The sequence below is a fragment of the Neolamprologus brichardi genome, chromosome 15, assembly GCF_056152115.1.
Source record: "Neolamprologus brichardi isolate AB-2024 chromosome 15, ASM5615211v1, whole genome shotgun sequence".
Classification (NCBI taxonomy): Eukaryota; Metazoa; Chordata; class Actinopteri; order Cichliformes; family Cichlidae; genus Neolamprologus; species Neolamprologus brichardi.
Genome location: NC_142118.1, coordinates 28,932,970 through 28,951,782, shown reverse-complemented (window position 1 = coordinate 28,951,782; position 18,813 = coordinate 28,932,970). Strand labels below are relative to the sequence as shown.

The 18,813-nt window shown below is 41.5% G+C and overlaps 1 protein-coding gene across 2 annotated transcripts in view; it reads left to right on the top strand.

Moving 5' to 3' along the window:
• The window catches only part of LOC102794156 (heparan sulfate glucosamine 3-O-sulfotransferase 5), a 114,588-nt gene extending 97,253 nt beyond the window's left edge, over window positions 1-17,335 (top strand). For both annotated transcript variants that reach the window (XM_006796240.3, XM_006796241.3), the window contains 2 exons: window positions 10,785-10,926; window positions 15,185-17,335. In XM_006796240.3, coding sequence (XP_006796303.1) covers window positions 10,820-10,926; window positions 15,185-16,115 — 1,038 coding nt within the window. In that variant the 5' untranslated portion in view covers window positions 10,785-10,819 and the 3' untranslated portion in view covers window positions 16,116-17,335. The remainder of the gene's footprint in view (window positions 1-10,784; window positions 10,927-15,184) is intronic.
• The last annotated feature ends 1,478 nt before the right edge of the window (window positions 17,336-18,813 follow it).

Genomic DNA, 18,813 nt, shown 5'->3' with positions numbered 1-18,813 from the left:
GGACTCTCCATTTACATGCACAAATTGGAGTCTATTAGATAGATATGATACAAACCACTGCAGTGCAATACCTGTAATACCTACAGCATGTTCTAATCGCTCTAATAGGATATTATGGTCGACAGTATCGAATGCTGCACTAAGGTCAAGAAGGACAAGCACAGAGATGAGTCCACTGTCAGAGGCCATAAGAAGATCATTTGTAACCTTCACTAAAGCTGTTTCTGTGCTGTGATGAACTCTGAAACCTGACTGAAAATCTTCAAATAAACCATTCCTCTGCAGATGATCTGTTAGCTGTTTGACAACTACTCTTTCAAGGATTTTTGATATGAAAGGAAGGTTGGAGATTGGCCTATAATTAGCTAAGACTGCTGGGTCTAGAGATGGCTTTTTGAGTAAAGGTTTAACTGCAGCCACCTTGAAGGCCTGTGGTACATAGCCGATTATTAGAGATAGGTTGATCATATATAAGATCGAAGAATTAATCAATGGCAGGACTTCTTTGAGCAGTTTTGTAGGAATGGGGTCTAAAAGACACGTTGATGGTTTGGAGGAAGTAATTACTGAAGTTAACTCAGAAAGATTAATTGGAGAAAAAGAGTCTAACTTAACATCAATGGTACTAAGAGTAGCTATAGATAATATTACATCTGTGGGATGATTATTGGTAATTTTTTCTCTAATGATGAAAATTTTATTTGTGAAGAAGTTCATGAAGTCATCACTAGTTAACGTTAAAGGGATGGTTGGCTCAAAAGAGCTCTGACTTTTTGTCAGCCTGGCTACAGTGCTGAAGAGAAACCTGGGGTTGTTCTTATTTTCTTCAATCAGTGATGAGTAGTAAGCTGTTCTGGCTTTGCGGAGGGCTTTCTTATAAAGCAACAAACTATTTCTCCAGGCTAAATGATGATCCTCTAAATTTGTGACATGCCATTTCCTCTCCAGATTACGAGTCAACTGCTTTAGGGTACGTGTTTGAGAATTATACCACGGGGTCAGGTACTTCTGATTAGAGACCTTAGTTTTCACTGGAGCTACAGTATCCAGAGTCGTACGTAGTGAGGAGGTGAAATTATTAACAAGATAATCGACCTCTGTTGGGGTAGCGTTCAGATAGCTGCTCTGCTCTGTGTTGGTACAGGGCATTGACGATGATAACAGTGGCTGGATTATATTCTTAAACTTAGTTACAGCGCTTTCAGAAAGACATCTACTTTGATAAAGTCCACTCTCCACTGCTGCGTAATCAATTATTGTAAATGTAAATGTTATCAAGAAATGATCAGACAGGAGAGGGTTTTCAGGAAACACTGTTAAATGTTCAGTTTCTATGCCATATGTTAAAACAAGATCTAGAGTGTGATTAAAGTGGTGGGTGGGTTCTGTTACATTTTGAGAGAAACCAATTGAGTCTAACAACAGATTAAATGCCATGTTGAGGCTGTCATTTTTAGCATCAACATGGATGTTAAAATCACCCACAATAATTATTTTATCTGAGCTCAGAACTAAATTAGATATAAAGTCTGAGAAATCAGACAGAAACTCTGTGTAAGGCCCAGGTGGACGATAGATGATAACAAGTAAGACTGGTTTCTGAGTTTCACAGCTGGGGTGGACAATGCTAAGCATCAGGCTTTCAAATGAATTAACAGTCTGTCTTGGTCTTTCATTAATTAATAGACTGGTGTGAAAAATTGCTGCCACACCGCCCCCTCGACCTGTGCTTCGAGATTTCTGGTAGTTAGAATGACTCGGGGGTGTTGATTCATTTAAACTAACATAATCATCCTGCTGCAACCAGGTTTCTGTAAGGCAGAGTAAATCAATTTGTTGATCAATTATTAAGTCATGTACTAACAGAGACTTGGAGGAGAGAGACCTAATATTTAATAATCCACATTTCACTGTTTTACTCTTTGGTTCAGATGTGGATACTGTATTGTTCTTTCTTTGTAAATGTTTAAGTTGTTTGTTGCTGGTTTTTAGTTTGTTTTTTGTCTTTTTGGAAGCAGACACAGTCTCTATGGAGATGGGTTTTTGGGGGGGTAGCAGGAGGAGAGAAGCTGCAGAGAGGCGTGTAAGACTGCAACTCTGCTTCCTGGTCCCAACTCTGGATAGTCATGTTTTGAGGGGTTTAATAAATTTGTCGATATTTCTAGAAATGAGAGCTGCTCCATCCAAAGTGGGATGGATGCCATCTCTCCTAACAAGACCAGGTTTCCTCCAGAAGGTTTGCCAATTATCTATGAAGCCCACATCGTTTCTGGGACAGTGGCGCATGCGTGGTACCGATCGGGTTTCCAGTACGGATCGGGTAGTAACACTCCTTTTCCACAGATTTGAAGGATGGGTCTGGTGTAAAACATTTGTGGCCCAACCTATCCAGGATTCATAGCGCGGCCCAGCCAATTTCCGTTTCCAACAATGGTGGCAGGTGCTTTTCCTTTTTTTTAATATTACACTTATTACTCTTTCTGGGTCACAAAATAAACTTTTAACATATTTTCAGGCAAGAATGTAGCTGTGTAAACTTCAAATATCTGCTCGGTTTATCAAGATATTACATATTTGCAAAAGTGCTCCAACGTTTTCGGAGACGTCTGTTATCCACCAGCTTGATAGCTAGCCGGGAGCTCAAGGGTCAGTAGAGCTGCCGAGAACGACAAACTCCCAGCACATCATTTTCAGATCACCGCGGTCTTTCGCTACTCAGGTTAAACGTAATATATAAGTCACTTAGATAACCTAAAACTTTTAGTGTTTTATTTGTTCGTGAGTAAATCGGTTTGGCTGAGATTAAAGTTATTAGATTAGATATAGATAAAATAAAACTTTATTAATCCTCCAGGTGGGTTCCTCCTTTGTTTTCACACAGTTGAATAAACGTCAAACAGAAAACTGATTACACAGAAGTGTGAGATGGCCGAGAATTTACACCAGTGTCCTGTTATATTTTAGATAGCAAGGAGCAGACAGCTGAGTTTATTAAACTCCACCGAGACAGCGGTGACACAAATCTGAAAGCTAATCTGAAGTCCAATTTCACAGCCGTTTACTTCCGGCCTACCGGACCTTCTGAGGACCCAGCCCACGTAGAGGATGCAGCCCATGAATTTGGACACAACCGACGGCTGAGTTCAGGAAATTTCATTAAAAGTTTAATAAACTATCATCTGCTCTTTATTTCTAGTTAGCACATACCTTAACACTTAAAGATAAGCTGTACGTTTTATGTCTAATGGATGCATAATCTGATTAGTCGACTAATCGCAACAATAATCTGTGACTAGTCGGCAATCAAAATAATCGTTTGTGGCAGCCAGTGTTGGTCAAGTTACTTGAAAAAAGTAATCAGTAACTAATTATTGATTACTTCCCCAAAAAGTAATCCCGTTACTTTACTGATTACTTATTTTCAAAAGTAATTAGTTACTTAGTTACTTTTTAAAACATGATTTATCCTCTAAATAGGTAGTAAAGCAATAGATCTTTCAGCCCAATTCTACTTTTTCTGCATAATCCATCATATAAAATGTAATCAAATGAGAAGGTCTCTTTTTAAAACTTGTTTTATTAGTTTTAATCTTTTAACTTTATGCATCAAGCAAACATTAAATTATATGCAACATTCTCTGACTGGAAGAAATTTGTTTAACATTTAAACCTTTTTTTCTGCATATTTCAGCATACAAAATAAAATAATTTTTTGTGTTTACACTCTTTCAAATAGATGCACGTAAAACACAGCAGAAAATAAATAAAATCAAAGATTCAGCGGTCGTGTTGCTCTATTTTCACCTGTATAGCAGGAGTGGGGCAGGCGGAGGTTTGCCCTGGTGCAAGTGTGCCGCAGCGGTCAGTGGAAGGATACAGCAGTTTCTCTGTGAATTTCACATTCCAGCGGCAGCGTATTTGGTGCTTGCTCGGACATTTAGGGGTTTTTTTGCTGTGAAAAGTTTTCTTCCCACGCAGTGAGCAGTGGACGCTAATGTTTTTGTCACTTTTTACGGAATCAAACTCGAAGTAAGGTCAGTACTTCCACGCCTTAAACGCTGCACGCTCATACTCTCTCCCGCACTCGTTATATTATCCATTTTTGATCTGCACACAGCTGTTGCCATGAACGTTGCACTTGCTTACGTCATTGTCATGAGACACTCTCGCAAAAAAAAAAAAAAATCAGGAGGCTGGCCATGCGGAAGGCAGTGGCGGCAACAGAGCAGGTCAAGAGACCGACCGTGAAGCCAGCGGTGGCGACAGAACAGATCCGGAGGCTGGCTACGTGGAAGGCAGTGGCGGCGACAGAGCAGGTCCGGAGGCTGGCCGTTAAGCCAGCGGCGGCAACAAACTCATTCAGGAGGCTGCCCTCGACGTCCAACTAGAGGCCTGGAAAGAGGCCGGCGAAAGCGAGGTGGTACAGGCCGGGCTGGATCAGACGGCGGTGTGGCAACTGCAGGACCAGACGAGGCAGGACCAGATGAGGCAGGACCAGATGGCAGCGTGGCAGCTGCGGAACCAGACGGCAGCGTGGTAGCTGCAGAACCAGACGCTGCAGGCGACGGTGTGGAGGTTGCAGGTGGTGACGGTGCAGGTGGTGACGGTGCAGGTGGTGACGGTGCAGGTGGTGACGGTGCAGGCGACGGTGTGGAAGTTGTAGGTGGTGACGCTGCAGGCGACAGTGTGGAAGTTGTAGGTGGTGGAGCAGGTGGTGGCTGAACAGGCTCCCCAGAGCCGTCAGTGGACACGAGGATGTGCTGGCTGGGTCCTCCAGAACCTCCAGCTGACATAGCTTGATGCTGGCCAGGCTCTCCAGAACCCCCAGCTGATGTAGTTTGATGCTAGCCAGGCTCTCCTGAACCCCCAGCTAATGTAGCTTGATGCTGGCTATGCTCTCCTGAACCCCCAGTTGACGAGACTTGATGCTGGCTGGGTTCTCCTGAACCCCCAGCTAACTTGACACAATGCTGGCTGGGTTCTCCAGAACCCCCAGCTGACGTGGCTTGATGCTGCACGGGCCCCTCGGGCCCTCCAGCAGAGACAGGCGGCTGAATGGGCCTCCTGGACCCTCCAGCGGAGACAGTCACTGAACCAGCAGGTACGGAGACCTCTGGCAGTGTGGACACTGGCTGGAGCTGAGCAGCACATTGGCTTGGAGCAGGCAGCGACAGTGGGATGCAGGCAGCGACAGTGGGATGCAGTCCTCAGAGGGCTGAAAGTGTTCTCCAACACACCTAACGATGAGGATGAAACAAACAAACAGTATTCTCAGAACAGGAGCTCTGGGGTTCATAATGCCTTGGTGACAACAGTCTGTGTAATCCCTGACATAAAAGGCGGAGGAACAGAGTCTTTCTCACTCACCCCAGCTCGGCGTCCACGAGAGAAGCTGGACTCCTGTTGGAGCCGGGAGGTGCTTGACAGTGACAGGGAAAAACGGGGAAAAAGCCAGTCTCATTTACAGCAGTCATCGGGGAGCCAGGAAAAACACCATTTCCCTCACTTACTGCACAGAAGACTGAATCAGAAAAAATTGTCCTTGTGCCAGAGTCAGACTTCTTCTCACTCACATCAGCCAGCTGTTTACATGTCCCGACATCCGGCTGTGGGGTGACGCGCCGACGGCGATCGAACGTCGCCTCCTTCTCGGAGATGGCTCTGATGGGCCGGGTAATTCCACGTCCGGCGGTTTGGGCAGCATGTCCTCCGTTGAGGCGAGCAGGCGAGCGGTAGTGGCGGGGGGTGAAGGTGAAGTTCACGGAGAATGAAATCCTGTACAAGCGGGTGCAGTGAGTCCAATAGCCAGGGGTGACCAGAAATAAGCTGCTGTAGCCTGGCTTCCACAGCGTAGAGAAATGATTCTCCCTCATGCTCAAGCCACAGGTTATTTAATCTCGAAGCAGAGTCGATAATGACCTCCTGAAGCTCCTTGGGTGGAGCGAATGCTGCTGGATCCATAATCTGGCTGGCCTGTACTGTCACGGCGAATGGAGTGAGCCGTGTGGGGAAATAAATGAGGATCCACGCACAGGCACTCGCAGACATTTACAATAAAACAAGAAACAAGAAACAACTACACAAAAAACGCAGACCAGACACAGAACTAAATCTACACTAAACATTAGACAGAAAACCTAAGAACTAATCCCATAACACAAATAAACAAAAACATAGAATTCTAATAACACTCAACAAAGCACAAGACTCAGAATAATAATACAAAATCCAAAATCAAACCAAAACATGAGAACTCAAAAAAACTGGGTCAAACTGACCCAGAATCTGCGCGAGAATTCAACATTAATGAATCAATGGTATGGAAGTAGAGGAAGCAAGAAGAATGAGTAAAGTTTGCCTTATCTGACTGTTTTGTTTCGCATAATGCGCCTTATGATCTATCAGAATCAGAAACTTCATTGTCATTGTCACAGGTACAACGAAATTAACAATGGTCCCCAATCATTGCATCATCCCTAGCAATATCAAAATATAAATAAAACAATAAAATTCAATAAATAAAATAGATAGAATACTTAAAATACTAATAAGACGTAACAGTAAACATTCACATACATTCCCACATACATGCTTCAGACCGTGCATAGATTAACACAAGAGTGGCGTGATGGACATTTTTTTTGTAGTATTCAGATGTGTTATTGCAGTTGGATAACAGCTGTGTTTGAGTCTATTAGTCCTTACGCTGATTGCCCATTACCGTCTGCCTGAGGGCAACAGTTCAAACAGGGAGTGGCCAGGATGTGAGGTGTCTTTTATGATGTTTTGGGCCATTTTAAAACAGTGGATGTTGTGTAGAACTTCCAGTGTGGGGAGAGGGCAGCCAGTGATCTTTTGGGCGGTGTTAATGATCCCTTGGATCTACCTTCCTTTAGCATGTCCAGAAGTCCAACTTTTTGATGGTTAGCATCTTCCTCTGACTTTTGGGTGCTGCAGCAGGTCCCTTTGACGGTGCAAAACATTTCATCGACATTGTTGTGTATGTTGGGGAGAAAACTTACAAACATACAATACAGCACTTCAGAGTCACACTGCTAGCGATCTAAGATTTATGTAAATTTGACAAGCTGAACGCATTCTGTACTGTACAGGAGACATGGCACGGAGGAGATTGATTGACAATGGTCTAAAGCCGATCAGGACGTAGAACACAATGCTCTGTAACAAAAAAATGTATATATTTTTAAAAATTCTCTCTGTAGCTGTAAGGTTAGGTCCAGATACCTAGAGCCACCAGTGTTCAGGATGTAACTCAGTGACAGAAAGCTGTGTATGCTTATCAATAAATCATAATTAACTTGGAGTAAATGTTCTGTATTTATTAGTACAATGTAGTATCAGCTAAGAGCTGATACTACATGTATGTATTTGCAAGTCAAAAGACCTACACTCCAACAGTTTGGATCTTAATATTTATTGGGTTTGATTTTTTTAGCGTTTAGAATAGGGATGGGTATCTTTTAGGTTTTATCCAATACCGGTGCCAAACCGGTACTTTTGAAACGGTGCTCAAACCGGTGCGTAAAGAATGGAGAACACAAACTTTGTCCAAAGACCTCTCATGTTTAGCTGTTTTATTGTAAAAAGATAACAATATTAGCCTTTTCTGCAACTATAGGGCATATATGGTATCACTCGTGGCTGGAAGCAGCGCTTAAACAATGGAAAAAACACAAACTTTGTCCAAAAACCTCTCATGTTTAGCTGTTTTATTGTAAAAAGATAACAATATTAGCCTTTTCTGCAACTATAGGGCATATATGGTATCACTCGTGGCTGGAAGCAGCGCTTAAACAATGGAAAAAACACAAACTTTGTCCAAAAACCTCTCATGTTTAGCTGTTTTCCACTTTTTCTTTGGTCATTTTAGCCTTTTTGGCCAGGGTGAAGGGAGTATCTGCCATCAAACAACAAGACAGCCGCATGTAACTACGACGTTGTTTGCTAGTTCACTTTACATGCATAAATTTAATAACGTGGTTAGCGTACTCAATGTAAATTACACACGAACAACATTAAGCTACTCACGCAGAGAAGAACGGCTGCTGCTGCCGTCATCATGCGTCATCATTTCTGCTACACTGACATGGCTAGGGGCCAGGACTCTCCTCTTCGGGTTCTTGGGGGATGTTGCTAACTCCCGGTCCGATAACAGGCACCACACCGGCAGTAGATGTGCTCAGTGTGAGGTCTTGCAGCAAGCTATCAAATACGGTGCATTTCTCGTCTTTTAAAAAAATGCTATGCGTCGTCAGGTGTTTCATCAGATTCGAGGTGTTACCTCCTTTGCACAGTATCACCTTAAAGCACTTGTTGCAGGCTGCTGAGTTTGCATCTTTTGCTGAGAAGTACAGCCACACTTTTGGCCGCTTCGCCTTGGGCGTTTTTAATCTGTAGCTCTGCTCTAAAAGAATGTACGTACCTGGGCCCACCTGCTATCCTTGGAAAGGTAAAATGATTGGCTAGAATCCAAAGTGTATGACATCTCAGGGGAAAAAAAGCACCTAAATAAAGCACCGAAATGTGCGCTGCTTTTCGGTCTGGTTACTACCGTTTATGTCAGAACTGGTGCCATAATGGCACCGGATACCGGTACCCATCCCTAGTTTAGAACGAGCTCATTTGACCTTTGCTAAATATTCTAGCTTTCAGACATGTGCTTATGAGACAAGTGTAGCTTTTGAGCAGGGTGACCATTTTCATTAGCTCTTTGATTATTGGACAAAATATTCTCTGCGGGAACTAAATATTTTTGATACATGAGTGGATAATATCGACACACTTTCATCCCTTTTATGATTTTTAAAGTGAATTCCATAGTCTCGTTTCACTCTGTGTTACTAATGTGTAAATTATTTTAGTACTTGAAACTGTATTTAATCTGTTTTTGGCAAATTAATTAAACTCAAAATGTAAGTGTATGGACGAGACAATAAAGTCTGTAACCACAACTCTACAACCATGCAAAAAGAAAAATTACACAGTGTTGCGGTCCTGGGTAGGTGACCCAGTGTTTTGTATTTTGAAATTATTGTATAGTCTTTGTCTTACACTCTTCTTTGACGGGATGAAACCACCAAACTATTCTCAAAAAGAAAGTATCTGACTCAAAAGTAGAAGAAAGAAAAGACAAGCAATATGGAGGGTGGGGAAACAGAAACCTCTGAGTGTACTGAATGCAGAAATGCTGAAATGTTGTTATTATACACAAATAATAGATAAGAGGCTCATTGTAAATCAGTTTATAGTAAAAGGAAAGAAAATTACCTTGATAATATAATCTCAGTTCTTGTTGGGGGTTTTTTGTTGTTGTTTTTTACAAATAACACAATCTGAAGGTGGATTGCTTGGCACTTGGAATGGTCTGTCTCTGCACAAAAAAGTATTAAACTGACTTTTTTCCCCCTTCATTGGAATTGACTGACGTACCACTTGTTTTAGTGATACAGGCTGTAATGAAAAACATTTATTTTCTAAATGGGACTCCACAGCCACAGGGCTGGCCCTTGGCTAAGTGGCTTTATTCTCCTGCTTTGTCAGACTGATGAAATTGCAGTTGCTTTGCAGGTCTCCATTCAGAAGTCACTATGAGGCATTATGAGCAAAATGTTTTCCAGTCATAGAGGGGTCAAAAGCCATCCGTATTTATTCATGAGGCACTGGGGGAGCGCTCTGTCGCGAATGCTGGCCTGTTTTAAGGGCTCGATTAGACTGCACTTTCAGAGGCCCTTTTTTAACAATGCCTCTGCCTTCTGTATTGAACTGCTATTTCATAATGTAATTTACCTGCTCATGCTGTGCAAAGATTGCAGACGCACAAAAGGTTCAGACACTGAGAGCGAAACAGAAATGGCAGTGAGACCAGTGTTTCTGCACTCCACTGAAAGGATGGAGTGCCCTCTCTTGGCTCAATATGAGATTTTCTTCCAATTTTGAAGGTAAACAGTACAATATGCATCACCATAATGTGACTAAGCTTTTTGGGGGATTTTTTCTCAACTTTTCTTTGAATGTTTTTACAAATAGAGATATGACGTTTAGTTTTAAAGTGAGGACAGACATTAAGGACACTAAGAAGCTAAGAAACATTATTTATTTATTGAGACAGTTGAAATAAAACAGTCACAGTTTCTTAATAAATTCATTATGTAACAGTCGGGATGCAATAATTAAACACTGTTGATTAACAATGGGTCAACTGACGACATGATCGAAAAGCTGAGTTCAGTCATGTGAATTTGTCATTGTAACACATAGAAGGCTCTCCAAGGCTGCTTCTTGGCTTCACATCAAGCAAGAGAAAAACCTTAACAGCAGTGCAGTGTTGCTGAAAAGCTATTTAGACCTCAGGGTAACTGCAGGACTGGCAGTTATCTGCGGGTTATTCAACAGAAGGACCTCTTTCAGAATATTCACCGTTATGTGGTCGTTCTCAAGAAGTATCGATTAATGAACTGCAACTTGTGCATACAGAACTGTTCATTTGGAATGCTGAAGCCAACTTTTTAAAACCGTAGCAGTAACTGATCTTTCTCAGCATGCCAGTGTATTCCATTAAATCAGATTCTCAACTTGTCTGAAATAAATAAATGTAACAAAGTGGTGGTTGGGCAAGCGTTTCCTTTAATGGCAATGCAGCACTTTTCAGCCTTATGTGAGCGCGGCTTAATCACTTGTAAAACTTGAGTGAGTGTGTGTTAATAAACATTAGGCTGTCTCTCTTCCCTCGGTGATTAGTGGTTTATGTGCTTGGCTCTCTGCAGGCTGAAGTCACAGTCCTGAAGATTGATGGAGGGCCATGCTATTCAAACAGCAGGCATTGCTGAGACAGAAGCTCTTCGTTTTGGGCAGCCTTGCTATCGGAAGTGTCCTCTATCTCGTGGCCAGGGTTGGGACTTTGGATAGGTAAGTCATGGCGGGTATATTTTAAAACATACATTGCCTTAATTTAAAGCAACTTGCATTACAAACTTTAGTGTCCTATACTTTTTAAACCAATCACAGTGTATTCCAGAAACATTTCTGTATTTTATAAAATCTTGAAGTATTTAGGCATTCATAGACATGCAACTTGGCAATGTGTAGCTTTGACAGGTACACATTTAAATCATTTTTTATCCTAAAATGGAGGTTGTTCTCCTGACTGAGGCAGATTTTCTGCTTTAGATTAAATGAGAGAAATTCTTCCTGAAAGGTTCAACTTTGGGCATCATTTCCCCAGAGAAGGAGGCGCAACTACTATTTACTTTGAAAAACAGAAAAAAGAAAACCTTTCAACAATTTCAGATGGTCTTCAAAGAAAATACAATTCTTTTCCCCATCAATATTAAAAACAATGACCTGGAGCCAATTGACTTCTCTGATATGCTCAGTCTAATCTGTGCAACCTTGTTATGCTTTTGCATAAGTTCTGGGCATTTACCATCGTCTGCATTTTTCATTTCTTGAGGTGAAATTTTTACACTACTTAGTTCCATCAGTTATTCTAAAAACAAACAAGTCATATATCTGGTATATGCACTACTGTAGTCATCTTTATTGACAAAAATGTGGTGCTCGCAATTATGCATAAGAGAAATGGCATTCCAAAGAAATGAATACCATAGTTGATGAGGAACTAACCATGAACCAGTTGAGGGATCTGTTAGACACAGACTGTATGTAAAATATGAATGCAGCATTCAAGTCTAAAAAGTGGAGACAGTTCCTTAAACCTGCATAATGGCCAGCAGGGGGCAGCAGCTTTGGCAGTTTATGGCTGTTTGTGGTTACTACTCAGTGACTGATAAATCGCTATACTTCCTTGTTTTAAAAAAGGGGTTTTGGTGACAATGGCTGTGTCCAATTTCAGGGTCTGCACGCTTGAAGTACGCGCGCTACGCGCACTACGTACTATAAGTACGAGAAGTGCGGAAGTGAGAGGCGTGTGAAATGGGACGGTATATGCTTCGTCGCGCTGTTCAGGTTGCCTAGCAACCATGATACTAACCGCGAGACACGTTACATACAGCTTTGTGTGACATAAATGAAGGAGAAAATTGTTTTGTTGGTCAATCATTTTTGTCATGACATCACTTTGATTAGTTGAGTATCTGAGGCTGAGACCACAGGACTGTAAAACATGATTCAAGGGCTTCATTTCTGTACTGAACAGTCAAAAGATTAGCTAGTAAATAATAATTAGTGAATGTTGTTCATGAGACTAAAGTCATCTCACTATGGTAATGTAAATATAATATGGCCAATATTATAGTATTGTCAGATTATTATGATACATATATATATATATATATATATATATATATATATATATATATATATATATATATATATATTAGGGGTGCAACGATACACAAAATTCACGGTTCGGTTCGGTTCGATACTTTGGTGTCACGGTTCGATATTTTTTCGATACACAAAAAAATGTTCATGCCTTTTTATTAATTTGTCATTTATTAAATTTTCACGGCACATTCTGCACCACCTCTCTGTGCGTTCATCATTTGTTTGAAGCCAGCTCACCTCCTGCAACCACTTTTCCGAGAATACGCGCTTCTTTTGTGGTTCGGACTCCTGACATTTCTTTGGAGGTGGAGGAACACCAAAGTAATTGCTTAAAGGAGCTTCTTTGACATCTTTAAGAGTTCTAAACAAATGTCTGTCCTCCTCCTGAAAATCTTATGTATGCAAACACGCGTTGCAACTTCTTATCTTGTGCGCGTTTTTTATTTTGACAGCGAATGCGCACCTGCGGACCACTTATGTGCAGCCCTGGTTATTTAGCTCGTCATATTGCAGCCACAGAAATTCTTTTGTCCATGAAACCATAAAGCTGCACTTTCTTTTTGCCTCATAGTCTGATTTGTCATAACTTTTCCGTTTTGTGGTAAGCTTTTCTTTGGCTGTCACTTCTTCACCCTGACCCGTCTTATTTGGCTCAGCAGAACTAAAATATATATCCTGCTGCTTTTACACACGCACTCACATAACACTCAGCGATTCTCTGCGATCAACCTCTCACATGTTTAAGCTTGCTGCGGGAGATTTCACTTGTCTTGTTTGCATAGTAAGCTAACGATTGATAAGACGATGTCAGAGGAATTGGTGCGCAAATTATCATCACTCACCAATCAGTGCTGTCGCTCTCTATACACAGTTAGCGCGATTGCAAAGTGAAAGCAAAAAACAAGCGCAAATTCAAACGCGATTTCAATATGTCACATATTGACAGTGGCTCACCGATGCCAATGACATAATTACCCAGCTACATTTCCGAAAGAATGCAAAAGCATTGACATATATTTTTCCTTCCTACGATAGGCCGACGAGCAGAGCAGGGCAGCCCGACTGGAAAAATCGCTAGCCCCGGGACGTCGGGCTAGCGATTTTGCGAGCCCTGTATCTGATTGAGGAATCACTCATCTTTGGAAAAGAGAGTTTATTACAGAGAAATGTCTCTTTCCAAAATAAAAGCTATACTATACGCTTCTTCTGGGCTATATTCTCAGCAGCATATTAAACATATCAGGTCCCCATAAGGAGAATCATGTGCTAACGGCTGTCTAAATGACTCGGGTAAAGTTTGTATGCGTGCTTGTTGTTTTTGTCTGCTTCCACTTGTCTTTGCACTAGGATGCTATGGGGTAAATGTGCAGTCATATTCGTTGTGTTCCCACTAGTGCTGTCAGCCTTAATCTGAAATGAGGTTAACGCCACAACACGGCAAATCTCCGTTAACGAGCTACCGCGGATTGCCCCGTGTGTGGGGCTGGACAGCGTCAACACATTAACGAGCTAACTGCGCTAACACACTAGTTCCCACTCATGTAATTGAGCATTGCCTGGCACATCTGACATACTGTTTTACTTTAGTCCATGACACGCTTACCTTCAAGGTCATACGTCACATGAAGACCAAAATAGTTCCAGACGCCAGATCTGAATGAGGGTGGGGGAGGTTCAATTTGCCATGTTGCAACGAGCTTAACTTCTGTCTAGCTAGCTTGCCTGCTCAGTGAATCTGTGTTCGACTACTCCACCTAGGCTGCGCTGTCGAGCGCAGATCCACTGAGCGCTCAACACAGACAGCACCGTCAGAAGGAAAGTTGATAAAATAAATTAAAAATGTTGTATTGTTCAATACATATGCGTACCGAACCGAAAGCACTGTATCGAACGGTTCAATATCGATACGAGTATCGTTGCACCCCTAATATATATATATATATAATATATATATATATATATATATATATATATATATATATATATCACTGACTTTCAGCTTGTTGTGTTTGTGGATATATGACTGACTTTAATTATCCATAAAATCATCAGATTCTCTGTAAGATTAAGGTCGACTATATATATATTTAGAAGTAGAGGCTTTAAAACCAAGTTAATGCTGAAAGTATAAACATCACTAATGTCACACAACTTTGCCGACATGTGGCCAACAGCAATGTTTTAATGTTCTTCGTTATTAAACATTCGCACATGAATAAGTAACGTCATATTCAGTACTTACTTTTGACAGTTCACTTTTCGGCAGCTCCCTTCTGCCGTATTTTGCGGCAAAATTATCCACACCCACCGCCGCGCTATGAATTGTGGGATATATGGGACCACGAAGCGTGCACCGGACCACGCTTGATATTTGGGGAAATCGACGGCGCATTTGGAGTATGCATTTGAAGTACACTTCGAATTGGGACAGCCGTCGTCGCATGGCGGTGACGTGATCGCACTTGAAATGCGTACTTCAAGCGTGCATACCCTGAATTGGGACACAGCGAGTGAGAATATTCAGTTCAATACCCCAGAAACAGGACAAACCAGTGGGTGACTTTATGCTTGCTGTGTCCTTGTGCTAGGACGAGTCTGTTGTGGTGGCTCTAACTTGCAACTCACAGTACTTTAAACATCTGCTGCAAAAGCCTTAGTCTTAACATACCACAGGCTTTTCAGAGGTCTCAGAAGGTCATAGATGTTTCAGGATGTTTCTTTGCATTAGCTTCAGAGAATTGTTCCATTAATAATAAGTTTTACATTCAAGTAGCTTATTTAGTCAAGATTAAAGTGATAAATGTATTCTATGAGCGATAAAATTGCTTATAGAATGAGATACAAAATAAGATAAATGCGTTCTTTTCCTGTGTTTCAGGCTACAGCCCATTTGCCCAGTTGACAGCAGACTGCCCGCCCCTGAACCAGAGCAAATTCCTCTCCGCACTCTGCAGTTTAAGCGTGGCCTCCTACATGAAATCCGTAAGGGCAATGCCACCAAAGAGCAAATTCGCCTGCACAACCTGGTCCAGCAACTGCCTCAGGCCATTATCATCGGGGTGCGTAAAGGTGGCACCCGTGCCCTGCTGGAAATGCTCAACCTGCATCCAGCAGTTGTCAAGGCTTCACAAGAGATCCACTTCTTTGACAATGACCAAAATTACGCTCGTGGCATCGACTGGTACAGGGGGAAAATGCCCTTCTCCTTCCCTCATCAGATCACCATTGAAAAGAGCCCCGCTTACTTCATCACAGAGGAAGTCCCTGAACGGATATTCAAGATGAACTCTTCCATCAAGTTGCTGATCATTGTGCGCGAGCCTACCACCAGAGCTGTGTCGGACTATACCCAAGTGCTGGAGGGCAAGGAGCGCAAAAACAAGACCTACCACAAGTTTGAGAAGCTGGTCATTGACACCAACACCTGCGAGGTGAACACGAAATACAAAGCAGTCCGGACCAGCATCTACACCAAACATTTGGAGCGTTGGTTGAAGTACTTTCCCGTGGAGCAGTTTCACATTGTGGATGGGGATCGCCTTATTACAGACCCGCTGCCAGAGCTGCAGCTTGTTGAGCGCTTCCTTAACCTCCCCTCCAGGATCAGCCAGTATAACCTGTACTTCAATGCCACCAGGGGATTTTATTGTCTGCGATTTAACATTGTCTTCAACAAGTGCCTGGCAGGCAGCAAGGGCCGCACCCATCCGGAGGTGGACCCATCAGTAGTGACTAAACTGCAAAAATTCTTTCATCCCTTCAATCAGAAGTTTTACCAGATCACTGGTAGGACATTCAACTGGCCATGATGAGCTCAAACTCCTCTGATAAGATTCTTTGAATTGGTGTTTATTTAAAAATGCCAAATTCTGAGACCTCGAAAGACATTAGTAGCACTTTGATGGCATTTAATACCAGGATGACAGAGTGACCAAATATAAGAGGAACTTGATGTAAATTTGTTTTCAAATGTGTGAAAGAAAAAAAGAACAAAATAGTTTCATGGTTTGACTAAAAGCTGCAGTTCAAAGCACTTGATCTTGCAAATGAACTCACTTGTCTGTCAATGTTTTCCCCATGTAGAGAAAAAAACTGTATTGAGCTGTGTGATTAACTAAAGAGATTATTTTTAAGAGACTATCAAACACTGACATTCATGCTGTTAAGATAAGCTATAAGTGTGATGCTTTTTTTCATGAAAAAACACCTTCAAAACCGAACAGAAAAAGTTCATCATTCCTTATCGTGGTGTTTACCTGGCCAAAACTGCATGTAAAATCCAGTTGCCGGTATAACACAGTAGACTTTTGTGTTTGCTCATTGTGTTTTATTTAACGCCTGCTGTGATCAGTCCTTTAGAACAGCGGTCCCCAACCTTTTTTGTGCCACGGACCGGTTTATGCGCGACAATATTTTCAGGGACCGGCCTTTAAGGTGTCACGGATAAATACAACAAAATAAAACTAGTACCGGTACCGAAAAGAAGAAGATTTATTCATAACACACGTGAAAAGACCCAGGACAACCGAGTTAATGATAAAAACGATAACAAAATAACACTGAAAACTGATAAAAACCCTGAAAACCATACATTTCACACCTGAGCCTCAACTCTCGCGGCCTGGTGCCAAACGACTCACGGACCGGTACCGGTCCGAGGCCCAGGGGTTGGGGACTGCTGCTTTAGAAGGTGGCCTCGTTTAGTTTTTAAAATAATACCTAGTCTGTAGAACAGACTGGCTTATCAGAATAGTTATAAGTGTTGCAAGCTTGGCTGTCACCATGTCCAAAACCTTTAAAGCATTTAAGACTTGAGCTTGTGTTTTTAAATGTAAGTATACTGTTCTTTTCCCCTACTGCTTTCTCATTGGGTTACCAACACTTAGTGAAGAAAAGAAGGTGTCCTCTGATGACTCATGTCAAACCAGCTGTTTGTTCTATGCTGATTTTTTTTTTAAAAAGAAATCTGTTCTGTGCAAATATTCATTCTGTATCATAAGTGTGTTGTTAAATGAATAGAATGTGTAAACATTTGTGAGAGGATTTCATGTGTATTGGTGTATTTTAATATTCTTTTTGAGGGTAGTAGATCAGAAATAACTGACTTGCAGACTTACGCCGTGGTTGTAATTCTGAATGGGGGAAAGAAAGAAACTTAGTGGGGTACAAACCAAAATCACCATCGGTGTCTCCCTGAAGAAATGTTCTATTGATTCATGTTTCTGGACACAAGCGTCCCTACATTATTTTCATATCCCTGAATGTAATGTTTAATCTTGCTTTGTACACAGTATCAATATTTTTTAAAGCAAATAAGTCTGCATTTGGAAAATGGAAGGGCAGTAGAGCAAAGAATTTACACACTACACACCCAAGTTTGAGTCATATATATCAGAGATTTCTACATTGGCATCAATTCTTCAAAAATTCATTTGGTTACATTAAGGCACTAAAAACGACAAAGACTAGGTCTAGACACTACAGTTACTACAGTACAGACTTCGAGTTTCATTAACGTCTGATTTGGTTCCAAAACAAAATAACCCTGTCTTTAGAATAACATAGCATGAAAACAGGGTTCAGAAACAGCTAACCCAGTTCTGTCCAAAGTTCACAATATGGCTATCAATACATTAAGGGGCATGAACACAATAAGAGACTACCAAAATAGTTTTTGGTAAAAAATGTTTCATCATCATTTACAGTTTGCCTCGTACCTGAACAATACTGTACAGGATTACTGGCGCACAAAGAATCTGGAACCACTCTCAAGCTATGAGAGGATTCTGTCTGCCATGATTTTCTTTAAGTGGACATTTCCCCAACTTTCACTATATACATATATAATGTTCAGACATCAGATTTGTTAAAATGTGGTCTGGTTCTCATAAGTCTTCCACTCAGATATAGCTCCATAACAACACTATAACTGTGGAGGAACTGATTAGTACTCTTGTACAACCTGATAAGTTAACAGCCCCAGCTCTGTCCATGTGCAAATCTGTACTGGCTTTTTTGGTATTACCCTTTTAAAATCCCTTTAAAGCTCAGAATAAAATCAGGGCATTGCCCAAAAATGACTCTCAGAGGTAAATATAAATATAAATATCAAACCAGGTGAAAACTGACGAAAAACAAAAACAACCCCCCCCCCCCCCCCTAAACAACAATAACAACAACAACAAAAAACCCAGGGTTTTTTGTTGTTGTTGTTATATAGGTTGTTATATAGGTTTGTTGGGCAATACTTCAGGTAATGGAGTTAATAAATCCATATTTGTTACAGCCATAAATGTATCTAATTCTATTGCATGGTAGTAAGAAATGAAAGAATGTAACGGATAAAGCAGTGGAACTGAATTTTATGAAGCACGTTTTTACCATGTTTCACACATCCTTATGAGTCCACTTTTCCCATCCTCTGGGTTGAATGGGACTCTTCGCGGTGGGGTAAGTGGCCTATCGAAGTTGTCTGACCCACCCCTCCCCGCCGAAGTTGCGCCTCCC